The 16,806-nt window shown below is 42.7% G+C and overlaps 1 protein-coding gene across 1 annotated transcript in view; it reads left to right on the forward strand.

Annotated features, from left to right (window-relative positions):
- Positions 1 to 15,122, forward strand: part of mphosph8 (M-phase phosphoprotein 8) — a 49,858-nt gene extending 34,736 nt beyond the window's left edge. The window contains exons 8-14 of the mRNA XM_083639331.1: positions 3,446 to 3,586; positions 3,852 to 3,938; positions 4,969 to 5,123; positions 5,520 to 5,671; positions 6,061 to 6,185; positions 9,645 to 9,728; positions 12,473 to 15,122. Of these exons, the coding sequence (XP_083495457.1) occupies positions 3,446 to 3,586; positions 3,852 to 3,938; positions 4,969 to 5,123; positions 5,520 to 5,671; positions 6,061 to 6,185; positions 9,645 to 9,728; positions 12,473 to 12,514 (786 nt within the window). The 3' untranslated portion in view covers positions 12,515 to 15,122. The remainder of the gene's footprint in view (positions 1 to 3,445; positions 3,587 to 3,851; positions 3,939 to 4,968; positions 5,124 to 5,519; positions 5,672 to 6,060; positions 6,186 to 9,644; positions 9,729 to 12,472) is intronic.
- The last annotated feature ends 1,684 nt before the right edge of the window (positions 15,123 to 16,806 follow it).

Here is a 16,806-nt window from a genome sequence, read left to right on the forward strand (position 1 = left end):
CGCAGTCTAGGGGGTAAAGGTTACTCACCACCTGCAGGCAAATCTCCCGACAACTGATACTAGTGGGCCCGGACCTCGTGACAGCACGCCTGGCGTCTCCAGGCTCTGAGCTCGGTCAGCCCAGATGCTGTTGTGTTGGTTTTGACCATTCATAGGGGTTTTGGGGAGTGTACCCCGTGAATGGTGATGGGTGTAGTGATGTGTCATCCTCTTGGCTATTGTCTCCGTATATATTAGTGTCTGTCGGAGTCTTAGCAGGTAACCAGCCGCTATTAGCTAGCCACCGCTCTGCTTACAACCAGTCGTGGTAATCAGCGCCACCGCACCCGGTGTTTATTTCTCCTGGGGGCCCTCCGGCCCACTACCAGGAAACCAGCTGTATAGAAGAAAAGTTAACCCGTCCCCCCCCCAATGTAACGTCAGTCTCTCCCTGCTTCCTAGCTCCACCTATACCTAGAAGTCAACACTATAGATCCTACCTCAAGACTGAATATTGTTTTTTTTTTTTTCAATATTTTATTTTAAATTTTTCAAAACAATGCACAAACAAGACAAACGAACACGCTCAGACACAAGAAAAGAAAACATACATACATTATTGACATTCAATATTACGTGATTACCAGCTGCATAAAGTGCTTGTAGGAGATATTGTTCCTGGGATCTCACACAAGGGTTCCATGAGAAACCAGCCAGGCAAGTCACCCGTCACGCCTAACTTCATCAAGATAGAAAGGCTAGAAACGGGTCCCAAATGATTGAGAACTTTTTAATTTAATTGGTCCTCAGAAACCGAAGTCTCTCCATCCATATAACAGAGGTCATGTCTGTCAACCACAGTTGGAAAGAAGGTGAAGAGGATGACTTCCATTCCTTCAGAATCCATTTTTTGGCAACAGTTGTCCCCTGTGTTAGTTCTGTGTTAGAGACTGTTGCACAGCTGTAGGGAAGTTCAGAGAGGACTCCGATCAGCCGAAGATGGCAAGTTCTGCCTCCGGCTGGAGGGCTATTAAGCCTGAATATTGTTGATTAATTAAAACGGTAAATATAATTTTGTTCTTTTCCTTTTTAATAAAAACTCTGAAAACTAGCAATATGTGTTCCTCCTTCTTTGTCGAAGGTGAATTTTCATAACTGGGTAAAAAACTTACCTCAGATGAAAATTTGTTTCCTGGAACATGGCATACATGAACCTTCACTGTTTATTCTATGTATATATTATACTCATACATCATATACATTTTCATAGAAATTTCCTTTTTCATGTAGCTAGGTTATAGAATCAGGTTCTACTTGGATACAGAGTTACTGTCCAGTGTGGCTGGTGACGTTGTTTATCCACCAACATTTGGTGCTGTATGTTTCAATTTGACCATTTTCATCCCAAAAACTTTCCCTAAGTTTCTCCTGAGTTTAGTATTTTCCCCCAGGCAAAGAATCTGTAAGCAGAAGCCTTTAGATCAAAATGGCTATAAGGTAGTGGAAAACATACATGTAGAACATCCAATCAGGTGTCCAAACTTCTGAATGGTAACGTGAATGATCATTCAAATTCAACCAATTTGTCAGAACTTACAATTTTGCAGAAATAACCATATGCCCATGCATGAAAGGCTAAAATCAACTTGAAATTTGGGCCAATTGTCACACTTTTCCCACATAAATGGTCCAATCAAACCACACAATAACAAACTGTCTGCCCTGGTCTTCTTAACACATTCACTGCCAGCCGTTTTTTCAATACTGTAGGTAGGTTCTGCCAAGTTTTTTTTTTTAGGATTCTGGCTCATCTTTCAAGAGCCGAGGATTCTTTTCTGCTAAGATTTTGTGAACACAAATTATCTCAAAAGAACTAATAGAATGTGTGCTTTCTCTGTCTAAAAGAGTTAGTTTGTAGAGTTAGTAGTTATGTAGGCATTAGCAGTAGAATACAGCATGGTTTCAGCGTCTGAAAATTTATGCTGAGATAAATGGCTTTTTGTGAAATTCGATAGAACAGTCACTTTAACCATTTATTTTTGGCGTAAGACGTCAGACATCTAAACAATAGTTTTGAACAGTAATTTCCTCCATAGCAGCAGGAAACCCCCCTCTCCTTCAAACTCCTCCCTCCGTGTGTGTTCTCCTCTCTCCGTGGCTGCAGCGGTACAAGCGAGGCTCTGCCTGTCTGTGCTGCCTGGCTGCTGGCGGCTGCTCTTTGGGCGAGTCTGCATGAGTCGTTTCGGTTGTGAGCTCAGCTGGAATGAAGCTGCGTGCGATTGTGGGCTTTCTGCCGGTGTTTCAAAGTGTGTTGCACGCATAATCTATTATGCAAATTTGCAATCCCCCACCGCCAGCTCCCAGCGCGATAATGCGCGAAAGCGTTTTCGCCAATCCATTTTACAGTATGAGAATGGTTTCCTCGCGCGTTCCCCTGCAGTTTTGGCTCGGCTTTTTCTAGTCTGGAGAGCACTGTCGCCACTTAGTGGGTCGGTGGAATGGGTTGTACACGTTCGGTGGCTCCCATATTTTTATAGGAGACGTGGATCACGTCTCCTATAAGGTGGATCAACGTCTTCAGTTGATCCACGTCCCACCGTCAATTTTTTTTTTTTTTTTTTTTTGACGACTTGACTCGTCAATGGCAGTCAACCGTTGGATTTTTTTTGACGAGTCAACTCGCCAATGGCAGTGAACGTGTTAAGCAACCATTGACTTGGTGATGGAACAAGATTCAGAAGATAAAGAGTGGTTTCATGAGGGAGTTTTATTCACTCCTACAGGTGGAAGAAGTCCAGGTGCGCTTGGTTTTAACCTGCATTATTTCATTTCATTTATCATGAGTGTTTTCTAGTATAGGGTTACACAGTTGGTACTTTGCTGTTGTGCTTAAAACCTAAAAACGTAGTTCTGGGTTAATTTGGCTGGAAGTGACAGTGTATGGTATACGGTCATGTTTTTTGTTTGTTTTGTGTGACCACCCCCATATTTTCTCTCCAATTGCATTTGGCCCCCCCAAAAAACTATCTGCGTGTCTCATCTGGCAGACACATTAGGGGAGTTATATATTTTATTGGTGTGGGTTGAATCTGTGATCAGATCACAGCCACTTCTGCACTCAAGGCCACTGTTAAATCCTTAATAGATTGCCAACAAAATGGTAAAATAGTTCATTACTTCTACTGACAATTCCAATATATGTACAAAAAATGAATGTGCAAGCACTGTTCCATAGACCTTTTTCATAATATACTGTATAGAAGATTCATACACTGCACTGTTAACCATGCTATCAGTAATCAAATAATCGCCTCCTGGTTCAGCATGAGCTACACGGTTTTCCAGGAATAAAAGGTAATGGCATTTCATTTTTTAAGGACTCCACAGCAGCTCAGTGAAAAGCTGTTTAATTGCCAGCGGCTTTATCTGTAACACTGTCGCCCTGTGTGTGTGTGCGTGGCCGCAGGACTCCAGTGGGATGTCCCTGAGCATGCTGGCAGCAGCGGGGGGGCAGGACGACATCCTCCGGCTACTGATAAAGAAGGGAGTGAGGGTGAACGGACGGCAAAAGAACGGCACCACGGCCCTGATGCACGCCGCTGAGAAGGTAACAGGATGGGAGATGAGGTCCAGACAGAACATGTGTTGGGGGGGGGGGGGGGGGGCACTTAGGTGTGGCTGGTACTGTTAAGTTTAGGTAACTCGGCACCTTTTGAAGATCCTATGCCATGATGAAAACCAAGATGTCTGGGAAAATAGTGGTATTGGCACAACAATGCAGCTCTACCATGCACCAGAACACCTCCATGGATGGAAAAAACTCACCCCTTTGTGTGTGTGTGTGTGTGTGTGTGTGTTTTTCTGTCTGTCAGAATTTCTTGACAACTGTGGCGATCCTGCTGGAGGCGGGGTCCTACGTCAACGCCCAGACGCTCAGTGGGGAGACAGCACTGATGAAGGTACAGAGTTAAATACACATGAAGAGGGAGGTGATTCCATGGGAAAAGTACTTTTACATTTTAGACATTTCATGTATCTCTAGCAGCACTCTAATCCAGAGTGATTTACAGCCAGTGAGCATTTCAAATCACCAACATTATAACAAACAGTAGAATGTAAGGATCTGGATTTTTTTTTTTTTACCTTAATTAACCAGGGGAAGTTGGCTGATCACACATGCTCTTTTGCAACAATGCTCCAAAATGTAAATATGCCATTTTAGAAATAAAGTAATCGTGTATTTCTTTAAAGATCCCATATAAAGTAAAGCAGGATTCCCCTTGCCTCTGTGATGCTAAAGGAGTTATCTATCATGAAATAGATATATATTATATATATATAATATATATATATATATATATTATTATTATATATATTATTATATATATTTATATATATATTATAGAGTTATCTATCATGAAATAGAAAGTTATCATGGTGAAAGTATCAAACGCATGGTCGCACAAATCCACACAATCAATATTAGAAAAGCCAGCCTCTAAACGAGCCGCTTGGACTTCCAAACTTTTTGGCATCACAAAGGTTCACTCATTATCATTTCTGTAAGAACCAATAGAGACTAACAAAGAGTTATTGTTTATTACTGGAGAGTTTTCCCTACCTGTAGCTGCCAGGCTGCGGTGTCTTACGTTTCACTTTTGAAACGATTAGCCAATCAGAACAAGAGTGGTTGTTAATACTAGTAAGCCGTAAAGACACAGCGACAGAAACAGCATATTCTTGGTAAGGCTCAGAGAGATGCTGGAAAATGAACGTGTCAAAATGAACAGTGTGTTTTTGGTGCATCACACCACTTGAATGGACCTCAAGACAGAAAATAAAACTGTAAATGGTTTAATAATTTGGAGATTTGATAGAGAATATCCGAATATTCTCTAAAAATCAAAATATTCTGTATCAAATATTGGCCCAAGCCTAGAGAGGGGTGATGTGATGTTAACCATTTTGAGACTTTTCCATGGTGTGCAGGCCTGTAAGAGGGGGAATGCTGACGTGGTGCGCCTCCTGCTGGAGCACGGCGCCGACTGCAACATCCTGTCCAAACACAAGAACACGGCCGAGTACTACGCCAAGGTCAGCGGCAACACGACGGTGTACGACCTCATCAAAGGCCAAACCACCACGTGAGTGCTAGGAGGGCTGGCAGTTAAACCAAAGATTTTCCTCCGTTATCTATTCCCTCCTTTTTTGTCCTCCATGATGACCAACTGTGGGTCATACGACATATTGGATGTTGACCAAACTCTAAATCAGAATCAGAAAAACTTTATTGATCCCTGAGGGGAAATTGAGAAACAAAAGGAATGACGCATCTCATCACTGCATGACAGCATTGACAGACTGACCGACTGGATGCACTTGGATCCATTGAATCAGAGTGCATTTCCTCTGTGTGTCTATTTGTGTGTGTGTGTATGTGTGTCTTGTCTGTCCCCATGTCCTTGTCCTTTTTCTCCAGATGTCTTGCTGACACTCATTGCCGAGGTCGTCTTCTCTCTCTCTCTCTCTCTCTCTCTCAGACTGTCCAGCGTGGCGGAGGACACCATTCGGGCATACTTTGAGTCCCGCCTGGTCCTGCTGGAGCCCGTCTTTCCTCTGGCCTGCCACCGGCTCTGTGAGGGCCCCGACTTCTCCATGGAGTTCACCTACAAGTCCCAGATTCAGCCAGAGGGTAACACACACACACATACATACATACAGTACATACATACATACATACATACATACACATGCACGCGCACACACACAGCTTTTGGGTGTCAGTAGCTGAGAATGGCTGATTGTGTTTCAACCTAACAGAATTGAACAGACGCTTAATTTCTGACTGAACTGATCATTTCATCACTGATCCATCTGATTGATTTAATGTTTAGCTAATGTCCGCTTGTTAGCTAGGTAACCAGGTAACTAGGTTTCCTCTATATGTTTTCAGCAGCGGCGCACCCCTGTTGCTGAAATATGCTCGGTGCTGCTGAACTACACTGTAAAAAAGGGGGGGAGACAAATTCTTTAGAAAGTAACATAATATTCTCTCTCTACCACACCCCATTCCCCCTCCAGGCTCGGGCATCCTCCTCTTCATCTTCCACGCTAACTTCCTGAGTGAGATCACAGCCCGGCTCTGTGGCCCGTGCAGCGTTCACGCTGTGGTGCTCAACGACAAGTTCCAGCTCCCCATCTTCATGGTTGGTTCTTTGACAGAAACACTGAACACGGAGGGTTTCAAAGCAGAGTAGTCCTCATTTGAAAAATATCCCACCGACCGGTCTGGAAGTTGCCGAGTTTGAATCCCTGGATCGGCTGCAGAAGTCTGTCCAAGGGAAATAGAGCTGCAGCAACAGCAGTCATTTTTGTTTTGTCTACCTTCTTGTCAAGCACTTACTAAGCTCTGCTGCTACTACTTTATTACTACTGCTACACTTTATTTATAAAGCACTAAGCAAAGCAGTTTACTAAGTGCTTTCAAAGAAGAAATAAAGAAACATGAATAGCAAAATACAGAATGATTAGATAAAAAATAATGCACGCGGACACAAATCGTTAAAAACAACAGATATGTTAAATAAAATCGGATAAAAGAAAACATATGAAACACAAGATTAAAAGTGGGACTGACCCAAAAAACAATTGCATAAAAGCAAGTTTCATAAAAGTGCATTTCAAAAAGTGACTTTCTTTTTTTTTATAATGAAATTGTATTATTTTTCACAGATTACATCAAGAGAAAAAAGGGAGCTTCTTGGATATTTAGGAGCACAATTTAATGCAGAAGTAATGTACATGTGTACTGAAAAGGTTTACCAACAGTGTACATCTTCAAGTGTTCATGTACACTGTTGGTCAACTTTTTCAGTACACATGTACATTACTTCTGCATTAAATTGTGCTCCTAAATATCCAGGAAGCTCCCTTTTTTTCTCTTGATTATTCTACTTGAGCCTGCTGAGCTTTCTTGTCCCACTTTTTTAGTTTTTCTCACAGAATACATCAGCATCATTTAGTTACATCATGAGGATAAGATAGTAGGCCTATGAATATTCAGCTATATGAAAAAAGACAGAAAGCAGAAAACAAAAAGAGAAAAAAGAGGGGGGGGGGCAATGGGTGGGTTATAACGATGCCTTTGATATCCTTCACACACACATTTGGGCACTGAGGATATTTGCTACGCACATGTACATACAGTTCCCAATGCACTCTTTATACACGCAAATCATTTCACTTTTAATTAAATCGTAGAAGGGCTTCTGGAGCTTTCCAATCCACTGCGGCACTTCCTCTTTGGATTATATCGCTCAGATCCTGGGGTAAGTCATTACCCTTTAATTTGGCACTGTCTTTCCATGGGAACTACTCTCAAGATTGATCTGTACCTTCTGTTACAGATGGGCTTTTTTCTTGGATCCAATATATTACAGTAGTATGCATCTTCTAGCCAGGAAGAGAAGTTTGGGTCTTCCTGAATCCAAAACCCCTGATTTGGAAGGCAGCCCCAACAACAACTGTCCAGGATCTAAGCTAATATTACATTCCAAAATTGAACTTAATTCATTTTCTATGCACAACCATAACCTAGTCATATCATCTAATCATAATCTAATCTGTTGGGGTAAATTTTATTTAAAATCTGAGGTCTTCTATGTTGTCTGTGTAATATTCGATATTACATCTCCTTAAATGTGTTACAGAAGAGAGAGTGACAGGCTCTAGCTTCTCCCCAGCTATCCTTGTCATATTCAGTTTGAAGATCGTTTTCCCATCGTTCTGTCACTTGATCTATATTCTAGTCATTATATCATTCTGTCACTTTATCTATATTCTAGTCATATCATTCTGTCACTTTATCTATATTCTGGTCTTTATCGTTCTGTCACTTTATCTGTATTCTGGTCTTTATCGTTCAGGAAGTCATGATAAAAATATGAGATTAAGCCTTTGTTCATTGTATAGTGGATAAAAGAATCCTCCATATGCCCGAGAACAGCCTTATCCTGGGGTAATTTAGCATCCATATCAATAAAATGTCGAGCCTGAAGATAAGCAAAGAAGTCTTTCTGTGGCACTCCGTATGTACTTTTGACCAATTCAAAGGACATTAGACCATTATTATCATCAAACAAATCTCCTATCACTTTGATACCTCTATCATGCCAAGACTGGAAAATAGCACTTTTAACCCCTGGAGGGAAGCTCTTGTTTTTAAGTGGAGTTAAATATGAGGGAGTATTCCTTCTACCAGTAAAATGTGTAATATCCCGCCACACCTTTAATTGAACTTGTGAGTATTGGACTATATACTGCCCTAGATCGGGGTTTGTTGATACATGTGAGGTCCCCTAGTAATACATACTGTATGGAGCACATTCCCATGCCCCCCTTTAGGGGCCGAACACACCATACGCCAATCCTACGCTGAAGCAACGCAGCCCGGAGGCGGTTTGATTTCAGCTTCCTTGTTAACGGGTGAGAACGATCACACCAGCCCCATGCCACGCTGCATGTGTGCTGCAGCGATAGTTTCAGGCAGCTTCTGGTCTATTTTTCAAGCCAGGCATGAAGTCAATGCAAGTTGTGAGCGGGGGCAGGGCAGCACCGGGCAAAACAGGGCAAGGCGTGGAAGTAACAGAGTGATTCTGGTGTGAGTGGCAAGGCTCCTGCTGGAAGCTTACGTGATGCTTGTGGTGTGAACCAAGGGTAAAGGTAGCAGGAAACCCATTCATGAATAATTTGACTGTGGCAGGCCCAGTTATAATATACAAGATTAGGGAATGCCAAACCTCCTCCATCCTTCGGCAGCTGTAAGATCTTCATACTTAATCTGGATTTTTTTACCGTGCCATATGAACTTTGAGGAGTCTCTCTCAATCTCCTTAGCTAGTCTCTTTGTGATATGTTATGGTAGCATCTGCATAGGATAGAGAAGGCGAGGTAGTAGAAGTGACTAAGTTGCTCAGGCAGGACGTCCCACAGAAGAAGACTGTGATTTTGTCGGTGGGAATGTGTATTGTATCATTTGTTTTATTATCAGCACATACTAAAATCAACGATGTAAATTATACAAAATAAAGCAAGAACTGTGCAGGAGAGCTCGAAGAAACCCAGATGGGCCCATGAGAGGAACCTCCGCTAAGAAGAGAGACAACATTAAAACCATCATCATTCATTGAAACACTATCTAAAACACAATATAGTTCATTCCGAGGCTCTATAAAAGGTTAATAGTATGACTAATAATGATACCAACAGAAAACGGAGGGAAAGAATGTAGATCTTATAAAGAAGATATTGCATGATTAGCCTAGGTGAGCTTGCATCTTACTTTGAAACGGGTCCAATGGCAAATGCATAAAAGGTTTTTTAATGAACTTGTCTAATGAGCCTTAAGATTTTCTTTATCCTCTCTCTTTGAGCACACACACACTATCCCTCTTTAATTCTGTTATTCTGAGTTTTGTGTCTGCTGAGTCACTGCCGTCTCGCCCTCTTGTTTTTAATAAGCCCCTCAGGGTTCCTTTGCCTCACTATTTCTTTTTTGCCTCTCCCTAGTTTTCCAACACATTCATCTTTCAAATGGAGTCAATAGTCTGTGCTGTCGTTTTTCCTCATTCTTTCCGTCATCTTCTTTCATGTGTTTTGACTTTCAGGATAGTCACTTCATCTACTCCTTCAGCCCAGTTCCAGGCATCAACAGACTCTTCATCCGTCTGGCAGAGGCGCCCACAGCCAAGGTGACACACGCGCATACATACACACAACCCTCTGCAGCCAGCCAATTGGAGAATCTGAGGAAGTAATAGCCTGTTTAAAACCAACCTAATCACATGATCTCACGTTCTGTTTCGCTCTGTCTGGCCTTCCAGCCGCCCACAGCGATTTCCTGAAATGACAATGTAACCGGGCCAATTAGGGACTGCGTCGTAGTTGATGACTGTCATCGCTGGCAAAACAGCAAATGGCAGCTCCCGAAACAAGTGGTAACATTAATGTTAGCAGACTAAACACAGAGGAGAGAGAACACGCACATCCAAAAACCAAATGAGGGCAGGTGCTGAGCTGAGGGTGAAAAACCGTGCACAAAAATGTATAAAAACAGCTCGCACACTCAGTTTCCAGTGGTTTTATTAGCACCAAGAAAGTAGTGACATGTCAAGCGTCAAACTCTTCATCGGACTGAAGTCAGACTGTAAGACACCATCTTAAATGCACACATGAAAGTCATATGATAGTAGACTAAACACAGCCATAAGCCACTCACCACGCGATGAAATATTAATCCAAAGGTAAATAGATAGCCGGAATTACTTTGTCAACATGGCCGCCAGGCATACGTGACATACAGCGCATGCAGCGGAAGCGCTCTTTACAGGCAAATAAGGAAGTAACTCGGTGTGGGGATTTACTCCGAAAATGATGTTTCACGTAACTATGGATTAATATTTCATCTCGTGGTGAGTCCCCGAAGCACAACATGTATTTTGGTGCTATTAGATATGTGTTTTTGGTTATTTTGAACGGGTGTACTATTGGTATCATTATATGGCGATACTTACTAACTTCACGACTGTAGGTCACTGTATACTGCTCGGACAGTGGCGGTAAAGGCATGGTGTACCTTGGTTATGTGGGGGGGATATGGCAAATGAGCTAAACTCCTGAAAAAGTGGCATATCCCTTTTAAATAGTTTGGTTGCAGCAGGTGTAGGTACGGATTTGACTCGGGCTACAGATTCGGCTCGCCCTACCGGATGTGCGCAGCTTGGGGTCCACAACGTGGTCTAACCTTAACCCCTGACCCTGACCCTGATTCATATTTTTAATGTCTATCATGTCTGATAACATCAGTAGTTTAGCGTTAGCTTGTTAGCTAATCTAAAGCTGTCTGCCATTTTGCCCACGTTAATCCCACCACATGCCCGACGTACAGCCAATCACAATGCGTGCCTGTGACTGCCCGAGCTGAAATTGGACCCGAGCCGAAATTGCCCAGACACAGGCGCATATCCCTAGAAACTATACAGCTTGTGTTCTTCCCTTTCTCCTGGACCCCCCCCCCCCCTTTCTCCCCAATTGTACGAGCCAATTACCCCTGCTAAGGTGTCCCGGTCATTCCACCCAACCCCTCTGCCAATCTGGGGAGAGTTGTAGACTATCCCAAGCACATGCTTCCTCTGATATATAGTCACCAGCCACTACTTTTCACCTGACAGCGAGGAATCCCCCCCCCCACACACACACACACAACATAAAATGCTGCTTTCATACTGCTCACCTGGTGTAATCCAAGTCTCCCCACCCCTGAGAGGCCAAGTTGACTTGAAAAGATGTCATTTACACCCTGATTTTAACTGAAATCTGCACTGGAGGTGCAGGAGGAGGTGGAGGTACCAGCTGCACTTGGCTACATTTCAGCTAAAAACAGGCTGTAAATTATGTCTTTTCATGTCAACTTGGCATCTCGGGGCTTGTGGAGACTTGGATTGTGCCAGGTGAGCAGTATGCAAGCATTTTATGTATTTTTGTGTCGTTTTTTACGTTTTTGCTCATGACCCCCTTCACACTAAGCAGACAGCTCTACTTGCCTGATGCGGCCGGGGTCTCCATTTCTCCAAACTGGGACCACGCCGGCTTCATTCTACTTCATGTAGTACACTGACTGTATGCAAGTACCTCATACAACATCACATCATCACCACATGAAAAAATCCGAACTATCCCTTTAAAGACGTACTATGCAGGAATTGTAAACACACAACATTCAAAGTTGGCCCTGCGGGGGAGGAGGGGACTGCACCAAAACAATATGAAAATACAACAATACAGGCAGAGGGCAGGTCTCTGCAGATAAACACATCACTTAAACACTGTGCTGACCAAAGGGTAGCTCTGTTCACTAAAAATGAAGCCATTGGAGAAGTGCCTTAAATCTGCATTCTAATGGCCAGCAGGGATAGACTACACTGGTGCCAAAAATAAGTGACTGACAGGTCGCCTGTCCAGTGATCGCGCGGCTCGCCGATTGCAGAACAATAGCAGGCTCTTCTCATCCAAATTCACATCCCTTCTGGCTCCAAATAACCAAGATGCTGATGGTGAAAATGCCAAACTCAGGACTACAGGAATACACAAACCAAGTGACTTAACGGTCAGGTGGCAACGTCCATATAGTATTCACCTTTTGTATTCCCGCCCACTTTACCCATTGTATCACAACTTCCTGTTCAAAACGCCGGCTGTTTTACCTGCTCAAACTAGTCTGACTCACCTGGTCAAACCTAGTTTGACTCACATTATGAGTCAGACTAGGTTTATGAGTCACAGGAAGTGTAAATACAATCAGAACTTCCGATTGTATTTACACCTCCTGTTAGTCTCTCAAGCCAGACGGTTTCTTCTACATAAGGCAATACGGTCTATGGTGCTGACTGTTTTTTTTTTTTTTTTTTTTTTTTTTTTTTTTATTATCTGTCCTCAGGTGAAGCTTCTCATCTCTGCATACAGAGTCCAGCTGCAGTGATGACGTCACAGGCTAAAGTTAAACCAATCCTGGCCAGCAGCAACCCAGCGAGACACACAGACCCACAGCTGAGATTCTCCGCCAGGCTCTTTGTCATCTACACTCTACAGGAGGAAGAATTCCTTGGATCCTCGTCACCGTGAAGCGAAACTAAAAGCTGTCTCTCTCCGGCTGCTGACACACTGTTCCCCGCGGGGCTCCAGCCTCCACAGATCCAAGATGGCCCCGTCCATTTGCCACTGATCCCATCACTGAACTCAAGCTTCTGGCTGCAAGGAGGCGCTCGCTCCCTTGTCTCCTGCTGCAGTCACTCCTGAAGCCCTGGCTCGTGCCTTCCTCCAGCTTCTGTGAGCATGGACATAACATGATATGACGTGGTGGCCTGCAAAAACCCTTCACATCGTGAACATTTTACATTTTCATTTGTATTTCATGTGTAGAGCATTTTAATCTGGTACTATGTGTCTAAAAGGTGAGAAAGATGGGTTTAAGCACTTCCCAACATAATATTTTCTGCAGTGGCATTCCACCAAATTCACTCAAAATATCAAAATACCTGCAAAACTCATATTCGACCTCCTTTGGGGCATTACCAACAATGTGTAGCAGCGACATGTGAAGGATTCTCCCAGGCCACCGCACGTAATACTGTATGTGTGTGTTCATGTGTGTACTAGCTCGTGTGTACGTGTGTGTAGATCTGTGATGCACTGTTTGCAGTCTGGGTGCGTTTGAAAGAATGTGAGGAGTTTGTTTTTTTCAATCAGTTTTTGTTTTGGTTTGCTTTTTTCTTGGACCAAGCAAATGCTTAGCCTGCTCATGTTGTTTTGCTAAACCATTACTTTACAGTGGCCTTACCTCAGTGTATTCATCTGTGTATCAGTGTTTCCGACTGAAAACCTCAACTCTCCACTGAAACCAGACTACAGTCTACATACTGTACACATTAATACAGTGTAATGAACAAATCACATGACAATATCACTACAAAAGTGTACAGATGTAATTGTTTGCACTCCTTGAAAATACATTCTGTAAGAGATTTTAATAGTATTTTTGCGTATTTGAAATACTTTTACACAGGTGAGCACACTGGAATGAGGTCACTGCAACAAAAAGCATCACCTATTTTTTTTAATGAAGAAGAAACCTTTTTCCTTTCTCCACAGAGTTGCTGATTATATTTTCTGGTCTGTACATATGCATATACAGTATATATATACATCTATAGAGTGTCATCGCTGGGTTGACTGTTTTGTTGCTTTATTTTATTTTTTTCCGTAGGAGTGGGTTAAGTTATTTAGAGTGTACAGTGCAAAGTTCGGATGTTAATTTACCTGATGGCTAAAGTGTCACACCTTCGACTGCCCAACTGTTTTAGGTTAGGACTAGAAACAGAAAAGCTTCTCGAAATAAAGTACCGCCTACTGGTTGCTGCAGAATTCACACTTTTTTTAAACCAGACACAGCATCGGTCCAGGTGGCTCCGTTTATTGTACCGGGCCTCTATGCTGGAGTACCAATCAAGTCATCCAGCTCTCTCCCAAACCCAATCTCACTAGGATCTGTGTTTTTCCTTTCTCATTCCTGTCCAGATTGAGGTACCGTGGAGGAATATCCCCGTGATTTATTCAGGATTGTTTACCGATATTAAAGTGTCAACATTGTCAACAACTCGATGACCGACAACACGTCTAAACTTGACTCTAGCTTTTGCTTCTTATTCTTTTTAGCTTGGGTCTCATCAATCATGTTGTTTAATTGAAGTGCTATCTTCCTGTCTCGATTCTTTGTAAATTACGACATCCAACAATACTTAACGCAAAGAACAAGACTCCTGTGAAGCCAACACGCAAAAACAGACCCACAATGATAATCAGTAGCTCAGGTGAACCACCGCATGTCCATAATGATAATCAGTAGCCCAAAGATAGTGGTTTAAAGTCCAGTGCTCAGTTCATCCATACATTTAGAAGATAATGATCCTAATTCTATCCTGTGTGGTATACATTCTTCCATAAGTTCAGCACCCTACCTTCCATCCAAAAGCACACCAGTTCCACTATACATTTTCTTGCATCTCTTCAATCCAGTGCCAATGGAAGGTCCAGAAATCAACCCCAAAAACAACCAAATCATGTCGATTGTTTCTCTGAGATGTGTATGCTATGTAGTTAATTTTCACTGTTTATTTTTGCACTACTTTACACAGCAGAGGCTCACAAGAAATCTCATTGTACCGGTACCCTATTAAGCGGGCAGACAGAGTAAACTAGGGCCACACCTTGGCATGAAATGTCCATCATACGATTGGTATGATGGACAAAGATGAAGGAACATTGGGTCCGTGTTGATGATGGTCGGAGTTACACTTTAAACTACGATGATATCGCCTAAAAGCCTCTGTCTCTCAGAGCAGGAGGGCTAAGTTTTTTTATCTCCACCGTCCCATTCAGGGACCATCTGAAAGCCAAAGATGAGTCTGATCTGCATGACGGACACATCTGGCTCTGAAGTGTGTATGAAAGTGATGTGTGTGATGTTTTTGTTGACCCTGCAGCCCATGGCCAGGTCTCTACCCTGAATAAAATGTGTACATATGTTTCCATATCGGCTCCTCTGTCTCGTGGTCATTCATCATTCAGACTTGTGTTTTAGTACTCGAGATTAGGGCTGGGCGATATTGTAAGAAAATATCGATATGAAATATTTCATGTCAATGCTGATAATTATTGATACTTTTTAATAAAGACCACAAGAAAAAAGGTTTGACCACTTTATTTTGAACCAGCTTATCAAGACACACAGGTAGTTTAATGTTGACACAATTAAAAAGACAAATTGAGTGTTGTAGCTGCTTGATTGTACTAGGCATCTCGTGTGCTCGATTCCTACGGCTTGCTAGCTCGGCCGGTGCGCGACCTCGCCCACCCTGCAGCTTGGCTGCTGCGTGGCCTCGCCTGCTCTATTGGCACGCGCATGGGTGTGTGTGTGTGATGTGTATCACTGATGATGTCACAATACCTATGACGTCAGTGATGTCACCAGTGGGACACAAATTTAAACAGAACATTGGCCACTTGCTCTAAATCTTATGACATCACTGATGTCATAAGACGATTTGACATCACCCTTGATATCACAATGCCTCTTATGACATCACTGATGATGTCATGCCTGACAACACTGATGATGTCACAGTGCCTTGTGACATCACTGATGATGTCACAATGCCTCTTATGACATCACCGATGATGTCACAATGCCTATGACATCACTGATGAGACATCACTTACGGGACAAAAATTGAAACAGAACATTGTCCACTTGCTCCCTTTTATAATAGATTAATTGTCTATCGCCGATATATATTGCTATTGCTTTATCGCCAAGCCCTACTCCAGACCGGTCTTGGTCTCTAACTCGCCCTCCCTCTTGGTCTTAACTCGGCCTTGGACAAGCCGGACTCTGGATTTTATTTCAAGCCCGAGTCGAGGCCACAACTGCAATGACATCATCACCTGCCTGTGTATTTGATCTGATTTATTTATTTTTACTGTGATTGGGTGGTGTAAAAATCCCCCCTCCAATTGCAACCAATAACTTTGCAATTGCAAAGTTTTGCGGCTGAACCCACTCCCCCTCACATGGCAAGGAAGACAACACAAGGAGACGAGGGCATAAGAGAGAGCAGTGGATGTCATCCAAAGCATACGATTTGCTTATACAAACCAGACTTATTTGCAAAACAATTGGGTTAGGGTTCTGCCCACTGTGTTGAGCCTTTCCGAAGGTCAGTGATATGGAATTGCGTTGTTTCAGATAAAACGATTGCCTTCTGTCACAGAGTATTTTTGTTTTATGCATCATATCAAGTTTCTAGCAATTCAAATGATGAAGCCATAGACTAACCAAAATGTAGCTGAAGACACTTATTTGGTTTGAGAGTAAAACTCCTTGCTCCTTTTCTTCTCAGAGTAAATCTATCATAGCCTGGTAAATCAGGATGTTTTTTGCCAGGCTAGATCTCTATATGATTCCCTTCCTGTATGAGTTCTGACCATACACTAGAAAGAGAGAGTGAGAGAAGACTTGTGTTGATCTCTGCCTGTCTTCCCCTGCCCTCACTCCAGAGGCAGGAGGGTTTCCTTGTATGTTACATGTTTCATCACTAGAGGGCAGGGATGCTCTCAAGTCATTTTTTGCAAGTCAAGTCCCTTATGGATGAGCGTTCTATCATCTGCTGCATGCCATCCGGTCTGCTTTAGAACAGCATAACTAAAACTAAGGAA

This window comes from Poromitra crassiceps (genome assembly GCF_964638095.1).
Source record: "Poromitra crassiceps genome assembly, chromosome: 6".
Lineage (NCBI taxonomy): Eukaryota > Metazoa > Chordata > Actinopteri > Beryciformes > Melamphaidae > Poromitra > Poromitra crassiceps.